At 46.9% G+C, this 20,896-nt stretch overlaps 2 protein-coding genes across 12 annotated transcripts in view; one reads left to right on the top strand and one right to left on the bottom strand.

The window, feature by feature from the left end:
• lrp1ab (low density lipoprotein receptor-related protein 1Ab) overlaps nt 1-14,238 on the top strand; it is a 90,293-nt gene extending 76,055 nt beyond the window's left edge. For 3 of the 4 annotated variants that reach the window (XM_035521171.1, XM_035521172.1, XM_035521173.1), the window contains 24 exons: nt 125-247; nt 539-664; nt 838-954; nt 1,979-2,085; nt 2,188-2,320; nt 2,469-2,591; nt 2,698-2,820; nt 2,921-3,052; nt 3,226-3,366; nt 3,493-3,612; nt 3,876-4,162; nt 4,481-4,659; nt 4,798-4,904; nt 5,333-5,452; nt 5,757-5,933; nt 7,560-7,700; nt 7,882-8,046; nt 8,298-8,459; nt 9,492-9,663; nt 9,912-10,013; nt 10,244-10,314; nt 10,399-10,492; nt 12,216-12,360; nt 12,991-14,238. In XM_035521171.1, coding sequence (XP_035377064.1) covers nt 125-247; nt 539-664; nt 838-954; nt 1,979-2,085; nt 2,188-2,320; nt 2,469-2,591; nt 2,698-2,820; nt 2,921-3,052; nt 3,226-3,366; nt 3,493-3,612; nt 3,876-4,162; nt 4,481-4,659; nt 4,798-4,904; nt 5,333-5,452; nt 5,757-5,933; nt 7,560-7,700; nt 7,882-8,046; nt 8,298-8,459; nt 9,492-9,663; nt 9,912-10,013; nt 10,244-10,314; nt 10,399-10,492; nt 12,216-12,360; nt 12,991-13,128 — 3,305 coding nt within the window. In that variant the 3' untranslated portion in view covers nt 13,129-14,238. The remainder of the gene's footprint in view (nt 1-124; nt 248-538; nt 665-837; nt 955-1,978; nt 2,086-2,187; nt 2,321-2,468; nt 2,592-2,697; nt 2,821-2,920; nt 3,053-3,225; nt 3,367-3,492; nt 3,613-3,875; nt 4,163-4,480; nt 4,660-4,797; nt 4,905-5,332; nt 5,453-5,756; nt 5,934-7,559; nt 7,701-7,881; nt 8,047-8,297; nt 8,460-9,491; nt 9,664-9,911; nt 10,014-10,243; nt 10,315-10,398; nt 10,493-12,215; nt 12,361-12,990) is intronic. The other variant, XM_035521174.1, reaches the window with a different exon arrangement.
• A 1,432-nt stretch (nt 14,239-15,670) lies between these two features.
• The window catches only part of fmnl3 (formin-like 3), a 32,360-nt gene continuing 27,134 nt past the window's right edge, over nt 15,671-20,896 (bottom strand). For 2 of the 8 annotated variants that reach the window (XM_035521180.1, XM_035521175.1), the window contains 4 exons: nt 20,783-20,875; nt 20,094-20,217; nt 19,052-19,187; nt 15,671-17,320 (listed from right to left, as the gene is read on the bottom strand). In XM_035521180.1, coding sequence (XP_035377073.1) covers nt 19,096-19,187; nt 20,094-20,217; nt 20,783-20,875 — 309 coding nt within the window. In that variant the 3' untranslated portion in view covers nt 15,671-17,320; nt 19,052-19,095. Of the gene's footprint in view, nt 17,321-18,286; nt 19,188-20,093; nt 20,218-20,782; nt 20,876-20,896 lie in introns of all 8 variants that reach the window. The other 6 variants (XR_004775469.1, XR_004775470.1, XM_035521178.1 and 3 more) reach the window with 6 other exon arrangements.

The raw sequence follows: 20,896 nt of genomic DNA on the forward strand, positions 1-20,896 counted from the left end.
TCACTGATGTAGGTTCACGAGCTGGGTTGTGCTCACTAACCCTGAAGTGTCGGTGTGTGTTTGAGTGTATGTGAGATTGTGTACTGGGCTGACTACCGATGTGTACTGTCATGTAACACTGCAGCGGAGGTGACGTGTGCTCCCAACCAGTTCCAATGTGTGATCACAAAGCGATGCATTCCGCGTGTCTGGATGTGTGACCGGGACAATGACTGCGTGGACGGATCTGACGAACCAGCCAACTGCAGTAAGGCGGCATCGCATCTCGCGTTCCAGAACATTTATCTCTTTGTAAAAGATCTCTTTTCCATCTCTCTCCTCCAAACCTTGCTATCTGCCTGTGGCTAATTTTCAGTCTTACAGAATATTAAGTGGTCTGGTGAGGGATTAAGGGTGCAGCTTGCCATTCCTGGCAATTATCGTTTACAGAAAACGCCAGTTCAAGTTCAAATTCAAAGAACACGAGAATTTCAAATGCATGTGAGCTGAAATCATGGCCAAACCTTCGTTTTCACCTGCGAGTGTCCTTCTGCTCCAGCTCAGATGACGTGCGGCGTGGACGAGTTCCGCTGTAAGGATTCAGGCCGCTGCATACCCGCACGCTGGAAATGCGACGGCGAGGACGACTGCGGCGATGCCTCGGACGAGCCCAAGGAGGAGTGCGGTATGCCTGACCAGGCCCCTCCCTCTGCCCGCCCTCATGGCCAGGCCCCTCCCTCTGCCCGCCCTCATGGCCAGGCCCCTCCCTCTGCCCGCCCTCATGGCCAGGCCCCTCCCTCATAACATGTTAGTTCCGTCAGTCAAGCTGTCTTTCCCTCCTGTGTCTGTGCGTGGCAGATGAGAGGACGTGTGAGCCCTACCAGTTCCGCTGCAAGAACAACCGCTGCGTGCCAGGCCGTTGGCAGTGCGACTACGACAACGACTGTGGAGACAACTCGGATGAAGAGAAGTGTGGTAGGTGTCTGCGTTGCCATGGCAACGGTGCGTTTGTTGAAGACCAGTGCGGTATTGCGGGAAATCTAGTCCTGATGCTCTGGAATAGCCGGGTTTGCACCGACAGACATGGCCTTGATGTGAGTGCTGAGGCTGGAGAAATGGATTTGTAGTCATTTAATGTCTGTATTAAAACTGGTGGAGAGTGTAGGTGCTCACTGTAGAATATGCTGAATGTTGTATGCATGCTATGGAGTGTGTGTGTGGGTGTGGGTGTGTGTGTGTGGGTGTGTGTGTGCACGTGCACGCGCATACATGTGTGTAACACATCCACTTTGTTTGCACTGTTTCATGACATTGCCCACATTGCCCATGAATGCCTGTCACTTCATCTTCTGTTTGTTCTTCATTTCACACTGACATGGTGGCTTGGCTCAGAGGTAGGTCATTCCCACACTCAGTCCAGCCTCTCATCCATTCCCCCTATCTGTGATCCCCCTCTACCCCCTTTGCACTGGTCCCCACCCAGCCATTCTTTTCATACAATGTTTGTGACGGAAGCTGCCAATTTCAGCACCTGTCCCTGTTGGGGTGGAATGGTTTAGCCCTGGTTACCCCTACAAATGGGATGTTCCAGATATTAAATAAGCACTTTAAGTATGGTGTTCCATTTCTTGCTGTTCAGTGTGACTGATTCTGGTTTTTGTACTGAGAGAACTCAGAACAATTTATTTCACTATGGTTACTTTGAATGTTTTGACCAGTTAATTTCTTTGTCCTTCCCAATAGCTTGTCGTGATTGTGAATGAATGAGCATGAATGTTTCCCTGCAATATTTTCTCTTCTCTCCTAATGGCCTTTCCCCTGTGTTAAACCCTTAGCCTGGGCTTATTTTCTTGATTTCCCATTTAGAGGTATACCGTGAACCCCCTCAAATACAATTCAATACGACCCTGTATAGGCGCTCACATGCCGCCGCCTAGTCTTTGCGGCTGTGTTCTCCCGTTCAGAATGAAGGACGGCGTGTTTCTCTTGTACCCCACAGAGCCACGACAGTGCTCAGAGAGCGAATTTGCCTGCACTAACGGCCGCTGCATCGCTGGCAGATGGAAGTGTGACGGAGATCATGACTGCGCTGACGGCTCTGACGAGGTACTTGAGCTGAAACCAAATAAACACCTGCACGCGTTCATTTTTGCGCTCTCGCTCTGAGTCACGGACACTTTCTCGCTCGCATTTTTTATGCATATATAGCACGGCTGCGATCTGAAGTGTGATGGAGACCAGTTCCAGTGTAAGAACGGCCACTGCATCCCCCTGCGCTGGCGCTGTGATGCTGACCCCGACTGCATGGACAGTAGTGATGAGGAGAGGTGTGATGTTGCAGGTGAGTGAGTGTGCGTGGGTGTTCATTCTTGTATACATGAGTGTATCCAAATGTTTCACAGCAAGCAACATCTTGGATCTGTGCACTGTGGTGAAGGGCCCTCTGTATACGAGCCTTAACCATCCCATTTACCGCCGCTACCCCTCAGTAGAACGTCTCTGCCCCAGTGACGAGTTCCAGTGCAATAACACTCTGTGTAAGCCGCTGGCCTGGAAGTGCGACGGAGAGGATGACTGTGGCGATAACTCCGACGAGAACCCCGAGGAGTGCCGTGAGTGAACACCCGGAGTCGCTGGACGGAGAAAGGAAAAAAAAAAAAAATCAGTATTCGGAAATCATCAAGGTGCTCAGTCCAGATGTTGCGTTTGCTCTCGCAGGGAAGTTCCAGTGTCCACCCACCAGAAACTTCCGCTGCCAGAATGACCGCGTGTGCCTGTGGCGTGGCAAAGTTTGCGACGGCGTGAACCACTGTGGAGACAGCTCGGACGAGCTCAGCTGCGGTAAGTCATACGTCTTGTGCTCGCCGGTGGCCAGATACACCTCTCAAGCTGACTAACCGCCGCATGACTGAACACGCCCTTTGAACCTGGGTCCGAGCAGACAAGCGCGTGAGCAAGTGCGACAAGGATCAGTTCCGCTGCAACAACGGCAGGTGCGTCAGCTCCACGCTGCGCTGCAACTTGTTCAACGACTGCGAGGACTACGGCTCGGACGAGATCGGCTGCAAGGCGGGTAAGTCGGCCTGCACGCACGTGTGTGGGTCCCAGACGTTCATATACCTTCAAATGGAATCCGTCTGCTTTAGTTGGCTGGGGGGTTTTGTTTTAATTGCAAATAAAGAACATCTTGAAGCTCTGAGGGGGGTGTGTGTGTGTGCGTGTGTGTGCGTGTGTGTGTTTCCTCAGATGTCGTGCTAAATGACTGTAAGAGTAACAAGTCTCTGTGTGGGGAGACAGAGGAGGTGCACTGTGTGACCAACGGTACAGACTCCTACTGTTCCTGCAAGCCAGGCTTCCAGAGTGCTTTTGGTGTCAAGAACTGCCAAGGTGCCCTCTTGCCTCATCCACAATGCGTACACACGTATTGTAATGGTGCTAAAAGCGAACAAAAAGTAGGATGAGCTGAGCCGTTGGCTCCTGTGGCGGTAATCCGGTTGGATTTCACCTTTTCAGACAAGAACGAGTGCAGACAGTTCGGCGTGTGCTCCCAAATCTGCAACAACACCAAGGGCTCATACAAGTGCAGCTGCCATAAGCACTTCACCAAGATCAACGACACCTGCAAGGCCGACAGTGAGTGCTTCCCTAGTGGATTTCTGTGATGGAACAGGTTTGACATGAGGATGCTGAGTCAGAATCAGATATCAGTGAAAATAGGACCAAAATAATGGACATTGGTGTTTGGAGCAAATGAGTTCTAGATGGCATGGCTTCCATTACTAAATGCAACACTACCAGTGTTGGAGTATCTTCAAAAGCCCAGAAGCAGTGCTCATATCTGCCTAATTTTGCCTTTTAAACTTGTGAGTCTTGCTCTTGCTCTCTGTCTCTATCAGGTCTGAACATCAGCAGACAGGTGCTCTACATCGCCGACGACAACGAAATCCGCAGCCTGGATCCAGGCGTGCCCAACTGGGTGTACGAGCAGATCTTCCAGGGTGACGCGAATGTGCGAATCGATGCCATGGACCTGCACATCAAGACCAACCGCATCTTCTGGACCAACTGGCACACCAGTGGCATCTCCTCCTTCCAGTTGCCTTCCTCATCCTCTTCTTCTGGCCCGTCATCCAACTCCCACCGCAACAGGCGGCAGAGTGAAGGGACTGTCACCAACCTTGAAGTAAGCAACACCTGGCAGTTTGTCCTACCTTGTTTGTTCTACCCTGTATGGAATGTGCACCAGATAAAATAGCTAAGGACAGTTGGCTTTTGTACTAGAAGGGAAAAAAGGATAAGGAATATTATAAATGATAACCTAGCTTTTCAAAAGCCTACAGAGCTGGCAATTTATACATCTGAAAATACGGGCATCTAAAGTAAATTGATCAGAAACATCAGAAACTTCATGTACTGGTGGTGAGCTCATGGATATGGGAGCGCACAGAACTCCATGATGAGTAGGATAAGTGGACAGCACACGTCGTCTTCTCTCTCTCAGATCCCGGGTCTGAAGACACCCAGGGGCATTGCAGTGGATTGGGTTGCCGGGAACCTCTACTGGACGGACTCGGGCCGTGATGTCATTGAGGTGGCGCAGATCTCTGGCCAGAACAGAAAGACTCTGATCTCAGGAATGATTGACGAGCCTTATGCCATAGTGGTGGATCCACCCAGGGGGTAAGATGGATTTTTTAAACTCACCGGCCAGGTTTGAACAAATGAAAATGGATGCGTATTGCCTTTAATCTACTTTATTTGTACTTAATGGCTTGGTTTTGACGAGATGACCATCTCACACTGAGTTTCATGCCTTAGGACAATGTACTGGGCAGACTGGGGTAATCACCCCAAAATTGAGACAGCGGCCATGGATGGCACTCTGAGACAGACACTGGTGCACGAGAACCTGCAGTGGCCTACAGGTCAGTCCCATATCAAAACAATGATGCCTTTTGCTTCATAATAGGCTAGTTCTTGGTTAAGGCAGGCATAGAGGTCCTGAAATGTCAATGAATGATTGTAACGCAGTGTTCAGATAGCAACATGGGATGTAACACAGTGGATGGATTATTTCACTGAAGTCCCCATTAGGAAAATCCATTTGCAGCGTAGTTGCGGCAAACCACTTTCAACTGCAATATAAACCGGTATAAACATAAAGAACAGCATACCCAAAAGCCATTTGAAAAACTGTAGAAGACACATAATTTCCTCAGTAATCTGATAACTGATGGGATGAAATGAATATTTGTACCTAGTCTCCTGTACACAGTGGATGGGACAGCTGTTGGGTATGGTAGTGTTGTCATCAGTGTGTGGGGGGTGGGCTTCTGTGTGTTGTGTGTTTTAGGGCTGGCTGTGGACTACTTCAACGAGAGGCTCTACTGGGCTGACACCAAGCTCTCAGTCATTGGCAGTGTGCGGCTGGATGGCACAGACCCCATCGTGGCTGTCTCCAATGTCAAAAACAGTTCAGTACTCTTGCTCACTCATCTTTTTCTGTTTAATTCCTTAAAATAGAAAAACATTTTTGGATTCTGGTATTTAGAGTTAATTATGTGATTTAGGTTTTGAAGATGTGTTTTAGTGATGATTTGGTGAATAAATTGCTAACCAATTTGGTGATAAACTATTAAATGATATGGTTGCACATGGTATAGATTACAGAATATAGTTCACAGTAGTGTGGTATTGTGAATTTGTTGTGCCATGAAAAACGAATGGAAAAGTCAACTTTGTGTGAAATGATGAATCTACCTGCACATGTGCTGTAGAGCTCCTCCACCCGTTCAGCATTGATATCTTTGAGGACTACATCTATGGCGTCACCTACGTCAACAATTACGTGTTCCGTGTCAACAAGTTTGGCAAGGGGCCGATGGAAAACCTGACCACTGGCATCAACCATGCCACTGACATAGTGCTCTACCACCGCTACAAACAGCCAGAAAGTGAGTGTGTGTGTGTGTGGAATCCTCACTCTAGTGCAGGTGTTTCCCAGTCAGCTTGCCACACTGATCCATTCTGAAGGACCTGAAGAAGAGCTGACGCATCATTAGCTATGATGACACTGACACCAATGGAACACACAAGAACAACATTAGGATTTGAATAGAAAGTTTAAACAAGTGCCCAATAATCAGAGCCTATTTATGAATAAATAAAGTAAAGAAATATTTTTTTTCAATTAATAAATCCGAATCCTCATCAGGGGCTTTCTTAGAATTTCAAGTACCCTGGGGCTAGTGAGAACACTCAAAGGTCGCTTCCTCAGGAGAATGACTTGCATATAAATATCTTCCTCTGGAGAATACATTATATATAAATATCTTTAATATTGCCATTTTGAGATCACCATTTAAGTCACCATTTAAGTTAAGATGTAGTGTATATTAACAAATTATCTTACTTAATGACCTGGACAGTGGAGGTATAATTATATTATCTAATTTTATGTGCCCTCACTCTACGGTCCATTCAGCCTCAGTGTCTTACCAACATTTCATGAGCTGTATGGTTGGTAGTCAATGCCCCAACCTGCTTTTACCAGAATGACAACAACCAACCAACAGTTCAGTAAATGGCTAGCAAGCTAGCTCGTTGTGGTAGGCTTATCTGTACTATAAAGAAAACCAGAAAACCTCTTTGTGTAGTTAGGTTTTAGATGGGGTTTCTAAAAAGGCTTTTTTCTGTCTTTTTTCCATGTGAAGTTAGGCAGATGTGTTGGTTAGCCATTTTGTGACTGTCCCCTGCTCTTTGCACTTCAAACCAGTGTTGTGCTAGCAGCCATCTTGGTCTTCATAATAATAAGGTTTGAGCCTGAAACAGCAGGACACAAGTCACAGGGGTCAGGACTGGAGGACAAATACTGTGACATTAACCATAAAGGCAGTTTTGAAAGTGTGAGCATGTTGATTAAATTCTGTGTGTGTGTGTGTGTGTGTGTGTGTGTGTGTGTGTGTGTGTGTGTGTGTGTGTGCGTGTGTGCGTGCGTGTGTGTGTGTGTGTCTGTCTCTGTGTGCGCGCGTGTGTGTCTGTGTGTCTGTGTGTGTGCGTGCGTGCGCGCACGTGTGTCTGTGTCTGTCTCTGTGTGCGTGTGTGCGCGCTCGTGTGTGTCTGTGTGCGTGCGTGTGTGTCTGTCTCTGTGTGCGTGTGCGCGCGTGTGTGTGTCTGTGTCTGTGTGCGTGTGTGCGCGCTCGTGTGTGTCTGTGTGCGTGCGTGTGTGTCTGTCTCTGTGTGTGTGTGCGCGCGTGTGTGTCTGTGTCTGTCTCTGTCTCTGTGTGCGTGCGTCTGTGCGTGTGTGCGCGTGCGTGCGTGCGCGTGCGTGCGCGCGCGTCTGTGTCTGTCTCTGTGTGCGTGTGTGCGCGCTCGTGTGTGTCTGTGTGCGTGCGTGTGTCTGTCTCTGTGCGTGTGTGTGCGCGCGTGTGTGTGTCTGTGTCTGTCTCTGTCTGTGTGCGTGTGTGTGTGTGCGTGCGCGCGCGTCTGTGTCTGTCTCTGTGTGCGTGTGTGCGCGCTCGTGTGTGTCTGTCTCTGTCTCTGTGTGCGTGCGTGCGTGCGTGTGTGCGCGTGCGTTACAGTGGCTAACCCATGCGACAGGAAGAAGTGCGAGTGGCTGTGTCTGCTCAGCCCCACTGGTCCTGTCTGCACCTGCCCTAATGACCGTGTCCATGACAACGGCACGTGTGTGGAACTGCCCCCGGCAACCCAGTCTCCAGAAAGTAAGGCCATCTGTACAGCCTCACCATAGACGAACACAGAACACATGCACCATCGCACAGCATCCTTGGGCTGTAACTTCACTGAATTACTTTTCAATGACTTTGTGTGAATTGAAAGGCAAAAAAGCAAATAGCCTTATTTGACTTTAATCCGTTCTCTTCTTAAATCTGTCCCTACCAGCTCCCTCTTGTAACGTCGAGTGTCTCAACGGTGGCAGTTGTTTCTTGAACGCTCGGAGTCAGCCCAAGTGCCGCTGCCCTACCAGCTACAGAGGAGAGAGGTGTGAGATTGACCAGTGTAGAGACTACTGCAAGAACGGAGGAACCTGCTCCCCATCGCGCACTGGTAATGCATGCGCGTACTTGCCCAGCTGCTCACACGCGGTCATGTCCGTACCAAATAACACCTACCTACACACCCTCACAGAAGCGCCTGTGAGCTGGCTCCTTCCATGACATGTTTACTTTGCACTGAGACTCTTTCTGGTAGTCTTAAGGCATGTCGGTGCTTGTATGATGGTCACTGTAGTCATAGTAGTCGTAGTCGTCTACAGCAACACCACAGTGCTGTGATGCAGCCGTTCCTCTTGATTCCAGGTGCTCCTACTTGCCGCTGCGTGCCGGGATTCACTGGGCCAAACTGCAATCAGAACACTTGCAAGGACTACTGCCAGAACGGAGGCACCTGCACCGTCAGCCTGGGCAACCAGCCTATGTGCCAGTGCCCTGACGGTCACCTGGGAGACCAGTGCCAGTACAGTGAGTGTTCCCTCCAACACCGGGCACCTCCATGGACCCTGGCTCCAAGCTGCTGCTGCTTCCCTGTTGACTTAATGGATCTTAAAGGAACAAGCTGAGTGCCTTTAGTGTCAGGGAATGGCCAGCAAATGATGATAATTACATTGGAGTTAAGAGACTGACATTTATTGCCATTTTTCCAAAAGTGGCTTTTTAATGCTGTTTTTCTCTGGCCAGATGTCATCTATGTCATCAATCATCACCTAATCTATGTGGCTTCTGTTCAGTCCATTAACATAATAGATAGATAGATAGATAGATGGATATAGATAGATGGATAGATAGATGGATATAGATAGATAGATATAGATAGATATATAGATATAGATAGAGATATATAGATATAGATAGAGATATATAGATATAGATAGAGATATATAGATGTAGATAGATAGATAGATGTAGAGATAGATTATATATATATATATATATATATATAATCTATCTATCTATCTATCTATCTATATATATATATATATATATATATATATATATATATATATATATATATATATATATATATATATATAGAGAGAGAGAGAGAGAGAGAGAGAGAGAGAGAGAGAGAGAGAGAGAGAGAGAGAGAGAAAATGTCATAAATTTGTCATAAATGTTAAGAATTTATAGATTTAAATGGGAGGGACGGTGGGTGAGTTTTCATGCATTCTATGAAGTTTTGGAACAGTGGCCTTATTACCAAATTGTCGCTTTAGATTGTGACAGTTCATTTGTTATGTCCCTGAAGCTCTGATGCTTTGGCAGGAACGTCAGCCTTTGTCAGGCGTGTAGTGCTTCCAGCGCTTGGCTTTATTCCAACCATAAATTGCTAATGAGTTACTTCAATCTACTGAAATAGGGAAAACTAAACAGAATGTCGTGTAGTATGTAAGCGCTGTACGTGTATTAGGCATGTGTGTGCTGCACTGCCCTCAGTAACGGAGCTCCTCCTCCTAACCACACCCCTAACCACTCCCTTTCTTTCCTGCCGAACAGCTCAGTGCGAGGGCTTCTGCGAGCAAGGGGGCACGTGTCAGCAGACAGCCAATGGCACGAGACATTGCCGCTGCCCGCCGCGATTCCTCGGCCCCACCTGCGATCTGGACAAGTGTCTGTACTGCGGACAGAGCAAGTGTGTGCCCCAGCACTCAGACAGCGTGCTGTGCAGGTGCGAGCCCCTCTCTAAACCCCTCTATCAAACCTCAGCCATAAGGTGATCAGGCATGAGTTAACATTTACTAGTGGTCACTGACAGGAAGCAGGTGGTGATATTATTGCGTAATCCTAATAATACTGCAAGAGATAATGGCATAGGTAATCTATTACGAAGCCATGAAAGCTAATATGTTGGCTAGGTATTGGTTAATTGCAGTGATGTATGCTAGGATATTAAATGTGTGTGCTGTGTTCTTGTAGCTGTGCTAATGATAGGATACAGCCCAGCTGCTTCACCTGCAACGACTTCTGCATCAATGGTCAATGTTCTGTAGACCCACGCACCATGCTCCCACAGTGCAAGTAAGAGTGCAGATCCAGGCCTTCACCCAGTTAAAACACACACAAACACAAAGTGGTATGGACCTACATGTAGATAATTAATGCATGGTTATAAAGTGAGTACAGTTTTGTTTAATTCACAGCACTCTAATGCATCATTTGCCAGAGAGCAGATATACACGTGTGTGTGTGTGTGTGTGTGTGTGTGTGTGTGTGTGTGTGTGTGTGTGTGTGTGTGTGTGTGTGTGTAGGTGTCCTACAGGTTTGCATGGTTTCCGTTGTGAGCTTGCCTCTCGTGTGGATTCTGGAGACTCCTCTGGGAGTAAGTGGTTCCATTTCCATATAACATTGCTGTTAATGGGCGTGGTTTCCAGAGTGATCTCTAAAGCACTCTCAATGTGTGCAGACGCTGCCTCTGTAATCATCCCAGTGCTGCTCCTGCTAATGCTGGCACTGCTGGTGGTTGGCGCCATCTTGTGGTACAAGAAGAGAATGCGTGGGTAAGTATATCCCAGTGGGATACAGACAGTGCCGTGCAGCAGGGATTCTGTTTCTCATTCACACCCAGGCTTATTACTTGTATTTACTGATCACTCACTACTCACCACGTGTTATCACGCTTAGGCCTTCCTTTAGACCTCTTTTTTAGGATTATTTTTTAATCCCCATCACATCTATTTTAGTTTAACACCGTTTCATTTCTGATCGTCTATCTCTACATCTATGTCTATCTGTCTTTCAGTCTATCATTCCTCTGTTTTTTTCTCACTTTCTCTGTAAGTCTCTCATTATCCCACATTCTTTGCATTTGGGGGGGTAACTGTGTGTCGTTCTGTGCGTGTGGGGGGGGTAACTGTGTGTCGTTCTGTGCGTGTGGGGGGGGTAACTGTGTGTCGTTCTGTGCGTGTGGGGGGGGTAACTGCGTGTCGTTCTGTGCGTGTGGGGGGGGTAACTGCGTGTCGTTCTGTGCGTGTGGGGGGGGTAACTGCGTGTCGTTCTGTGCGTGTGGGGGGGGTAACTGCGTGTCGTTCTGTGCGTGTGGGGGGTTAACTGTGTGTCGTTCTGTGCGTGTGGGGGGGTAACTGTCGTTTTGTGCGTGTGGGGGGTAACTGTGTGTCGTTCTGTGCGTGTGGGGGGGTAACTGTCGTTCTGTGCGTGTGAGGGGGAGTGTGTCGTTTTGTGCGTGTGGGGGGTAACTGTGTGTCGTTCTGTGCGTGTGGGTGGGTAACTGTCGTTCTGTGCGTGTGAGGGGGTAACTGCCGTTCTGTGCGTGTGGGGGGGGATAACTGTCGTTTTGTGCGTGTGGGGGGGGTAACTGTGTCGTTTTGTGCGTGTGGGGGGGGTAACTGTGTCGTTTTGTGCGTGTGGGGGGGGTAACTGTGTGTCGTTTTGTGCGTGTGGGGGGGTAACTGTGTGTCGTTTTGTGCGTGTGGGGGGGTAACTGTGTGTCGTTTTGTGCGTGTGTGGGGGTAACTGTGTGTCGTTCTGTGCATGTGTGGGGGTAACTGTGTGTCTCTGTCTCCCAGGTCTTTGAGGCGGGCCAAACCTAGCTCCAGACGCTTGCGGTAACTCTGACTATCTCATGACAGGCTCTTGTGTATCTTCATCCTTCCTCTCCTCTCCCTCATACCTCCATCCATCCATCCTTGTGTCTTTCTCTCCTCCGTTTCTCTCCGTCCTGCCTGTCCTTGTGCTGTGGTTTTACCGTGTCGTCTACACGGACAATTAGAACTCAGGGATCTATTGAGTGGCAGCGAAAATAGATCAGCTGATTGGGTGCAGGGTGCGGGTTGTGCCCTCCTGTCTAAGCCCCACCCCTCCCCCCACCCACCCCCCAACACGCGTCCGTATGTGGATATGTTTGTGAGTGGACGGTTGCATTCTGTTTGCGTGGTGTGGCTCGTGGACTGTGGTGGGTTGTGTCCTGTGGATATCCAGCTTTCTGAGCCTGCGGCGTGGATACGTTTGCTGGCAATGTCTGCTCGAAAGCTACTGGATGCTTCTCCAAAGCGCCATGGAGTTTGGATGTGTGTGTCTTCCTTTGTGTGATCAGAGATATATATGTAGATGCATACAGATGTATATCAGATGCCAGCTGTGTGTGTCTGTGAGCAGCTTGACTCCGGTACTGTGTATGCGCATTCCTGTGCCACGACTGTCTGGTGAATTTGTGCTGTCATCTTAAACGGGAACTGATTGTTCTGTGCTTGTGTGTGTTCACAGCGCGAAGGGTTTCCAGCACCAGAGGATGACCAATGGGGCCATGAATGTGGAGATTGGGAACCCTGCGTATAAGATCTATGAGGGGGAGCCTGATGATGACGCAGGAGAGCTGCTAGACTCAGATTTTGCCTTGGACCCAGACAAGGTGAACATCTCACATCACACAGATTCATGTCAGCTGTAACTGGATCCGCTCCATGTCATGAGCGCATGAAGAATACCTGCATGTGAGATTGAAGCCTGAATACACAGTTCAAATGACTGAAACAACGTAGTGCCAAAGGTGCCGAGACATGTGGAGTTCACTGCGAACATACTTTTCTATATTTTTTTCATACTTTTGTACTATTCAGAATGGAATGTTTTGTAGGTCCACCTTTTTACCGAACAAATACATTAATGTTAATGTATAACTGTATACGATTTACGCTGATTTCTGAAACGGGATGGCCATCTTCCTCTTTACTGAACAAGCCCTGAGCACCTTTGTGAACATCTTCCTCTGTTAACGAGATGTTTGGGCCAGCCATTCAGTTTCTCACAACACGTCGCCGCCTTCTTGCCCCGGCACTGCGCTGTGGCCCGATCCCCGGCTAAACCGAAAGCTCTTCAGCACACTTCCAGATTATATTAATTGGAATACTTTCCAATTGTGTGTGTGCAGTTAGAGGGGCTTTACCAACACTTTACAGCATGTTATTATCCCTGTTGCTCGGTGGCTGTTTAATCTTTGCTCTCTCCTTACTCGCTGACCTATGCTCGTGTGCGTCCGCAGCCTACGAACTTCACCAACCCAGTGTACGCCACGCTGTACATGGGCGCCCACAACAGCCGCAACTCCTTGGGCAGCACGGACGAGAAGAAGGAACTGCTGTCTGCAGGGGATGAGGAGATGAGCGACCCGCTGGCGTAGATCCACCCCGAGCCCTGCCCACCCACACAGCCTTGGGCCCACCCACTGTCCATCCCAGGCCATTACACATCAGAAGAAAAGCAACAAGAGAAGAGAACACTGTACAAAATGTAAAAAAAAAAAACTAAACAAAAAATGAAGGACTACTTTTGTATGTGATTGCAGTATTATATTTTATTCTTTGAGAAATCCTTCCAGTCAAAAAGAAAACATTTTTCTATACCTTTTTTTTTTTTTTTTTTAACCATTAATCACCTAGCAACCTTGTCTCTGCCCACCATTGTAGCCTCTACCTCTGTGCTAAATGAGATGCCAACAACAGTAACTTTGAAATTCTTTTTTTGTATGAATTGTATAGAATACATGGTTCTATAGGAAAAGGAAATAGGCGAGTTTATTTTGTTGTCGTCGTCAGTGAACCAATAAGGGAGAGAAGAAGGGTCATGAAGAGTGCTGAGGCCAGATTGGTCCATGTTCCAGTATGTGTATTGGTACTGCTGGAGGAGAGGCGCGTGCGTGCGTGCGTGCGTGCGGGTTCATGAATGCATGTGTGTAAACTAGAATTATAATGTCTTACTCCTTGCACAGATTGATTTTATATATATATATTTACATATATACATCATTTTAACAAGTGTCTTGAAAAATGTACCCAGGAATACATGCAGACAGTTGTACAGCAGTCTGGTTAATGTGATGGTTTTAGAGGCTAAAGAGATGTCCACCCTGAAACAAGAATGTCATGAGTGAGGTGATGGCTGTTAATCCACAAACGAATAATGATGAACAGTAGAAGTCAACATTCCAAAATTGTTTCCAGAGTTGTATCTTTTGTGTGAGAATGTAAAAATATCTACAGTTGAGATGTCCAAAGGAACTCGATAGTTTGATGGTATGATGAACAGTGTTCAGGTCTCCCCCGATGCCGTGTCTTCTAGGAGGTCTGGGACCACGAGGATGAAAGAAAAAAATGGAAGTTTATTGTCAAGTTTTGTCTCTTTCAGTGGGATTTCAAGGGAGAACTGTTGCATACCACTTCAGTTGGAACTTCAATTAATATTTTATTTTTTTTAATCCTGTGATGTCATATAAATTTGATTTTAAAGCTCAGTGTAAGTGCATTCTAGTGTGTGTTTGCATGTTTTGTGTGTGTGTGTGTGTGTGTGTGTGTGTTTGGTCACTGGACTTGTGTTGCTCTCCTACCCTGTTCCACTGCCACTCTGCTAGTGACTTCGTTGTCTGCCAAACCTCCAGAGGAGCTCGTCCCGTGGCAAACGTGCCTCAAGTCCCACTGCTTCCGGTGGAGTTGACCAGCCATGCCTGCTGCAGGCCGCTGCATGTAAACTGAAATGCTCACGATCAGTGTCCACCTGGTGTCCTGATCACCGCACCCACAGTGTCCACCCGGTGTCCTGATCACCGCACCCACAGTGTCCACCAAACAGCCTGATCTCGTCCTCCACACTCTCCACCCAACAGCCTGATCTCGTCCTCCACACTCTCCACCCAACAGCCTGATCTCGTCCTCCACACTCTCCACCCAACAGCCTGATCTCGTCCTCAACACTCTCCACCCAACAGCCTGATCTCGTCCTCCACACTCTCCACCCAACAGCCTGATCTCGTCCCCCACACTCTCCACCCAACAGCCTGATCTCGTCCCCCACACTCTCCACCCAACAGCCTGATCTCGTCCCCCACACTCTCCACCCAACAGCCTGATCTCGTCCCCCACACTCTCCACCCAACAGCCTGATCTCGTCCCCCACACTCTCCACCCAACAGCCTGATCTCGTCCCCCACACTCTCCACCCAACAGCCTGATCTCGTCCTCCAATCTCCACCCAACAGCCTGATCTCGTCCCCCACACTGTCCACCCAACAGCCTGATCTCGTCCTCAACACTCTCCACCCAACAGCCTGATCTCGTCCCCCACACTCTCCACCCAACAGCCTGATCTCGTCCCCCACACTCTCCACCCAACAGCCTGATCTCGTCCCCCACACTCTCCACCCAACAGCCTGATCTCGTCCCCCACACTCTCCACCCATCATCCTGATCTCAACATGCCATGCGCTTCGTTGTACCATCAGATGTAATTCTTTATGATTTTAGACCACAGTCATAAACCACAGCTGCTTTCCCACAACTCTACAGCCATCACTGTACTCCTGTTGATTTGGTTTAACTCTGTTTTTCTTTTGATATATACAGAATAATTAAACTGCTTTTTATAGTAGAAATGCATGGTGGCTCAGCCCTTCTTTTGGAGAGCAATGTTTCACTATTTTTTTGCTGGAGAACTTCATAAACTACAGAAAGTAACAGATCTTATAATTACAAAATAAAATTGGTGTGTACAGAAAAGAAATGTGATTTCTGATTCTGTGCCATGCTCCACGTCTGCCATCTCGAAGTGTATGATGGGACACAGACAGGAAGCAGGGGCTGCTAACGGCTTTAAGCTTGTGTCCCAGTTCTACCTGGTAGGATCGTTATCCTCTTAATGAAATGGTTGCAGAAGTGAATGTTGACACAGAGTTGCAATCTGGAACGTTAAAATTTTATTTGTGCTTCTTTTCACAAATGGAACGACCAGGACACTGGTGCAGTATTTCATTGAGTGGCCGTTACCTTGACACAACACCGTCATCCTCATACAATATTCATTTCTGTAAAACAATGTACACCATTTGAGGGAATATATAAAAATAGCAAAAAGCCTAGTGTTGTACACAAACATTTTCCTTCTAGAACATAAAGGTGATATGTAGTGTGCTGTTACAGTGACGTGTCCGTTTGTGTAATCCAATGGTGCATAGTCTCACTAGCACCATCATGGCTTTTTGAAGGCTAGTGCAAGGCAAATCACTCGACAGAACCCAGCAGGGCTCCAAATATAAAAGTATACAATAGTCAGACCTTTTTCCTTCACCTCCTTAACAGAAGACATTGAGAGGGATCAGAGCTAATTTTTAATCAACTGTATAGTGAATATAGCATTTGACCAATTACTTTGATGTATTCTCCATTTTGCTACCTACCCATTTACATGTGTATATATTTTCATATTCATTTAAGAAATGCCCCCATGCACCTGTGTATGTCTGTAAATAGCCTCTGTCACCTGGCTGAGTCTCGGTTAATTCAGGAGCGTGTTCATCAAAGACAGGTTATGCAAATATTGAGTCATTAAAATGGTATATGTACAGTCGGCTAGAACTCACGTCGGCTTAATATGAAATGTTAGCAGTCAACAGTTTACAGAGCACTGTAAATACAAGGCACATAGAAAACTAGACACCTATTACAATATAATGGCCTGAACAGCAATGACGTGTAGAATAAAGTTATTCTTACAAAGCACTGCAATTTTGGATAATTGTCTATTTACAGATTTTAAGTGGATTTTATATCCCCAACACACACAAAAAAAGATATAAAAAACATTGCATTTACATTGGCTAAATATTTAAGCAAATAATACTGTCTCAATAAAAAGATACTTCCAAACGATGAAGCAAGAGGTTTGGTCTGACTAGCTTTTCACAATCGGTATCCCCAAACACTCAATAATCATGTGGCTATGTAGTTATCTATAGAGAAATGAAAGGAAATAAAAGCTCTTGTTGGAGTGGCTGGCACTACGCGTCAAGGTCTTGACGCTGCGTCTCCCTCGGTAAGAGTTCTTCTGTGTGGTTGCTCAGTGTGAGGAAGCCCCATGTTAACAGAGGGTGCTGGCAGGCTCTTCAGGGTCATGAAGGTCACGCGTGTGACGGCAGCTCGTCTTCCTCTCAGCTCTTCAGTAAGTGCCTTCTTCCTTTTCCCGATGCTCCAGCACACAGATGCTATTTGGGATTGTGTGTGTGTGGGTGTGTGTGTGTCGTGTTCTTGTGCATGCCTGAGGAAAAGGTGGCACATCACCGTCTGGGCTTTTATACTTTTGTTGAGAGAGAGCGTCCAGTGTAGCACCCAAAAAATAATTTCCGTGAATAAATAAGGACTCCCCTGCACCTTAAAATGTTTGGTTTGGTCCCAGCCTACACTCAGTCACTGTAAGTCGCAGGGAGGCGCCACATCGGAGGCAAGCGGGGAGACTGGGAGAGGGTGAGGGTGGGAGTAGTCTTTAGGGTCGCTTCCACCCATTCCGGATCACCGCGTCAGCTCGCAGGAAGGGCTGGCTTCGGAGATCTGTGAGTGGGGAAGGGAAAGGAGTTAGCACAGGGAACACTCGGGAATCGGGACCACAGACGCTGCATTACTCCCTGCTCACACTTCTCAATTACAATCGTAGTTTATTCCCTGCGTAATTTAGAATGTTCTATCTAAGAGGCTGTTTTAATGATTTGGAATATCTACTCACAGCCCTGCACTGACTCATGCTGTCAGGTCAGACACAGACACAAGACTACAATCACTTAGACAAAACTATCAAAACATTTAAGTAACATTAATAACATATATATATATATAATGTTTGAAATGGCAGATGAAGTGATCAGCAAGGTCTTAGGAGGCGTCCAAAGAGAGTTAAATAAAACTAGAGACTATTCCTGCACTATTCCAAAGAAATACTACATCTACTGAAGTCCTCTGCAGAATTTGCTGAACACCAGTTTTGCATGCAGGCCATAGTCATGAGCAATATAACAGTGCAGACACAGCAGACAGGTTAGCCGATCACAGTGCTCACAGAGCATTCCATGCAACAGGGACAAACGACCAGAAAGGAAGAGCTTGTCTAGCCCTTCTAAATGTCTTAGAATGGCACTTCAATTTTTTGGTTTTTTGTTTTTGTTTTTTTTTCTTCTCAAAATTTCACAAGCTTTGGGCTTAATGCCTTCACTGAAGATGACTTCTAGTGCATATATAATTTACCTGGACTTACCCTCAGAAGAAAGCAGACATATCAGCCTGTATGCGTACACAGTTCCACTGCTATGCACGAGGGTAATATTTAGCCATATGCAAAGCAATTGACTGAACGTCTTATTCAAGCATCCAAAAAAGGCCTTCAAATACAGACATACTGAACAACATACGCTGCAAAGCAGATCTGGCTTTGGCATGCAGCACCAGCTGAAGAGCCGTACTGTCGCCTGGGCAACATGGCAGACGGGAGCAAAGCAAGGTGCAGCCCCGCGCTCCCCCTCTTACCCTCCGTTTAGTAAAGGCCCATATCTACTCAGCTCAATCCTCTGCTCTGCTGGAAAGGCAGGAGAAACCATCAGATGGGGGGGAAATAAAACTAGCATGTTAGAAAAGTTCAAACTAGTGAATTTCAACATCATAAGGACCATTACACTGTCCCAACCTCAAGGGTGACACATGGCAAATGGGACTGCTGCACTAGTTCTTTGTCTTTGATGTCTAACATCAATTCTCAACTAGCGAATAGATGTTCACCCATACGAACAGAGGAAGTAAAAGACTGAAGAGTTGGGTGAATATCTGTGCAAAAAAAAGGAAACCTAAGCATCCCAGATCTGATGCTTCTTCTGCAAGGAGTTGTAAACAATCATGAATGATTTCAATTTTCCATGAAGTCTTTACTATAGTTATTAAGCAGCATTCTGGGGGCAGAGGTAGCACGGTAGTCCATTTGCCAGAGGCCCTTTGGAAGGGTTGCATTACTCCTTATGGCTGGTCAAGGATCCAGCAGAGTCAGATCCCCACGCTCCTGAGGAGCTCGCGTGTATCGACCATCTCCGACTGCTGCTCCAGGATCAGTTCTTCCCTGTCCGTTTAAACTCCATGCATTCGGGGCATGGCAAGCAACAAATGACCAGAGATCAGTATCGTTTGATACAGAAAACCGCAGGTTAGTAAAGAAGTGTTGCTCTGTGGAGTAACGAGAAGTTCGTGCAATCGTCCAGTGGCATGCAGAGTCGGGGGGTGGGACGCGTAAGAGAACGGGACAACCTGTGTCAGTGAGACTCATTTTTGGGAGGGAGATCGAAGGGGGGCTAGCAGTTGGACTCGTCGTACAGGTTGGTGTCGCAGAAGAAGCGCGAGCCACGCTTGGCCGTGCGGGCCGTGAAGGGCACACTCTTCAGCGCTGAGGGAGGCAGGGAGGGAGGTCAGAGAGAACAACGTTATAGCCTACGTCATGGAACTATCTACCCCTAGCAAGACCACCTCCTTACGCACAAACAATTCACCTTCAGTGGTAAAACAGTTAGGATTTACACTTGAGTTTTCCATAATAGGTGCTTAACACAAAGTAGAGCACAGCCAATATGTTAACTTATAAAACTGAATAAAATGTATTTATAAATAAATTAGAAATCTGTGGTTTAAATGAGGCTAAAGGTTCTTTGGCTTGTAGAGATTTTGTGAGGTAGTGCCTTTAGAATATACATGAATGACTGACTGGTTCTTTAGACAAAGATTAAGATTAATCCTAAACTTAATTTGATCCTAAATGTAAAACACCCACTAGCATTGGGATTAAGTCCACAAGAAAGCCTAATCTGTGTCTAGGAAATGGACCTTAACTAGTACTGCTTGCTATGTATTAGTTCGCCTTCGTAATCCTTAAATCTTACATTCATAGGAAAATGGATCTTTTAATAATGTTATGCATATTTAGAGATTGGACATGGACATAAAATGCATTAAATGCAAGTATGTATTAAATGCATGTATTTAAACAAAAGCATTAATAAAGATTAATTCCATCTTCCCTTGTGACTGCAGTGACAGGAGACCAGGAGAAGGTTCACGACCATCCTAAACATCTTTGGCTCTTAATGAAATGTGTATGGCTTCAAAATGCAGCTTCCCTGAGACTGTAGTTATACTGAATTGTTTCAGTGTAAGTAGTGCTTATCTGACACGTGTCGCAGAGGACCCTGGGTAACGTAACAGATGGTGTACTGCTGTCTTGAGGAGCAGCGCAACACCACAGTAATCCTGGTCCCGGGGCTGATGGGAGTTGTAGTTTAAGCCTTGCATGTCCCACCTGTGATGATGTCTTCGATTGCACCATCCTTGCCCTCATAGACAGGCCGGTGGTCTTTGGCCTGTCTGCGTCTCAGCTCAGCTATGAGTTCATGCTGCTGTTGCCTCTTCTTCTGGGCCTGTACCTGCATCGAGACAGGGGTGTGTGTGTGTGTGTGTGTGTGTGTGTGTGTGTGTGTGTGTGTGTGTGGTCGGTCACTCATCACATCACACAATATCATATTCAATTTCAAGACCATACATACACAGACACATTCCTGCACGTAATGAGGCAGGAATGTGTGTGTGTGGTCATCCATCACATCACAATCACACACCATCATACATTCACTTGCTACACCATACATACAAACGCACCTGCAACTGCAGAGATAGATGGACATGGATGTAGGTGGTCAATGGTTATATTACATACAAAAACATTACACACACACACACACACACACACACACACACACACAAACCCAAGTCTGCACCTGGCGAGTCAGCTAGACACATGCAGTCACTAATGTAGTCACTAATCATATAATACACAGATACATACACTATCATACAGCCAAAGACAGACACCACATTACATGCACATGTACACCTGGAGAAATAGGTTTAGGACCTCTTGCAGAAACTAAAGGATGTGCTTTAGCGTGTCCAGAGAGCCTGTTTGAATGCTAGAGGTCAGCGGGGTCATACCTTGGGCTCATGCTGTTTGGCCTCCTGAGCAAGCAATTTCACCCGCATGGCTTCCTCTTGCTTCTTCCTCTGTTCGTTCTCCTCAACAGCATCCTGCGCAGACACACACATACA

Source organism: Electrophorus electricus, chromosome 22 (genome assembly GCF_013358815.1).
Source record: "Electrophorus electricus isolate fEleEle1 chromosome 22, fEleEle1.pri, whole genome shotgun sequence".
Classification (NCBI taxonomy): domain Eukaryota; kingdom Metazoa; phylum Chordata; class Actinopteri; order Gymnotiformes; family Gymnotidae; genus Electrophorus; species Electrophorus electricus.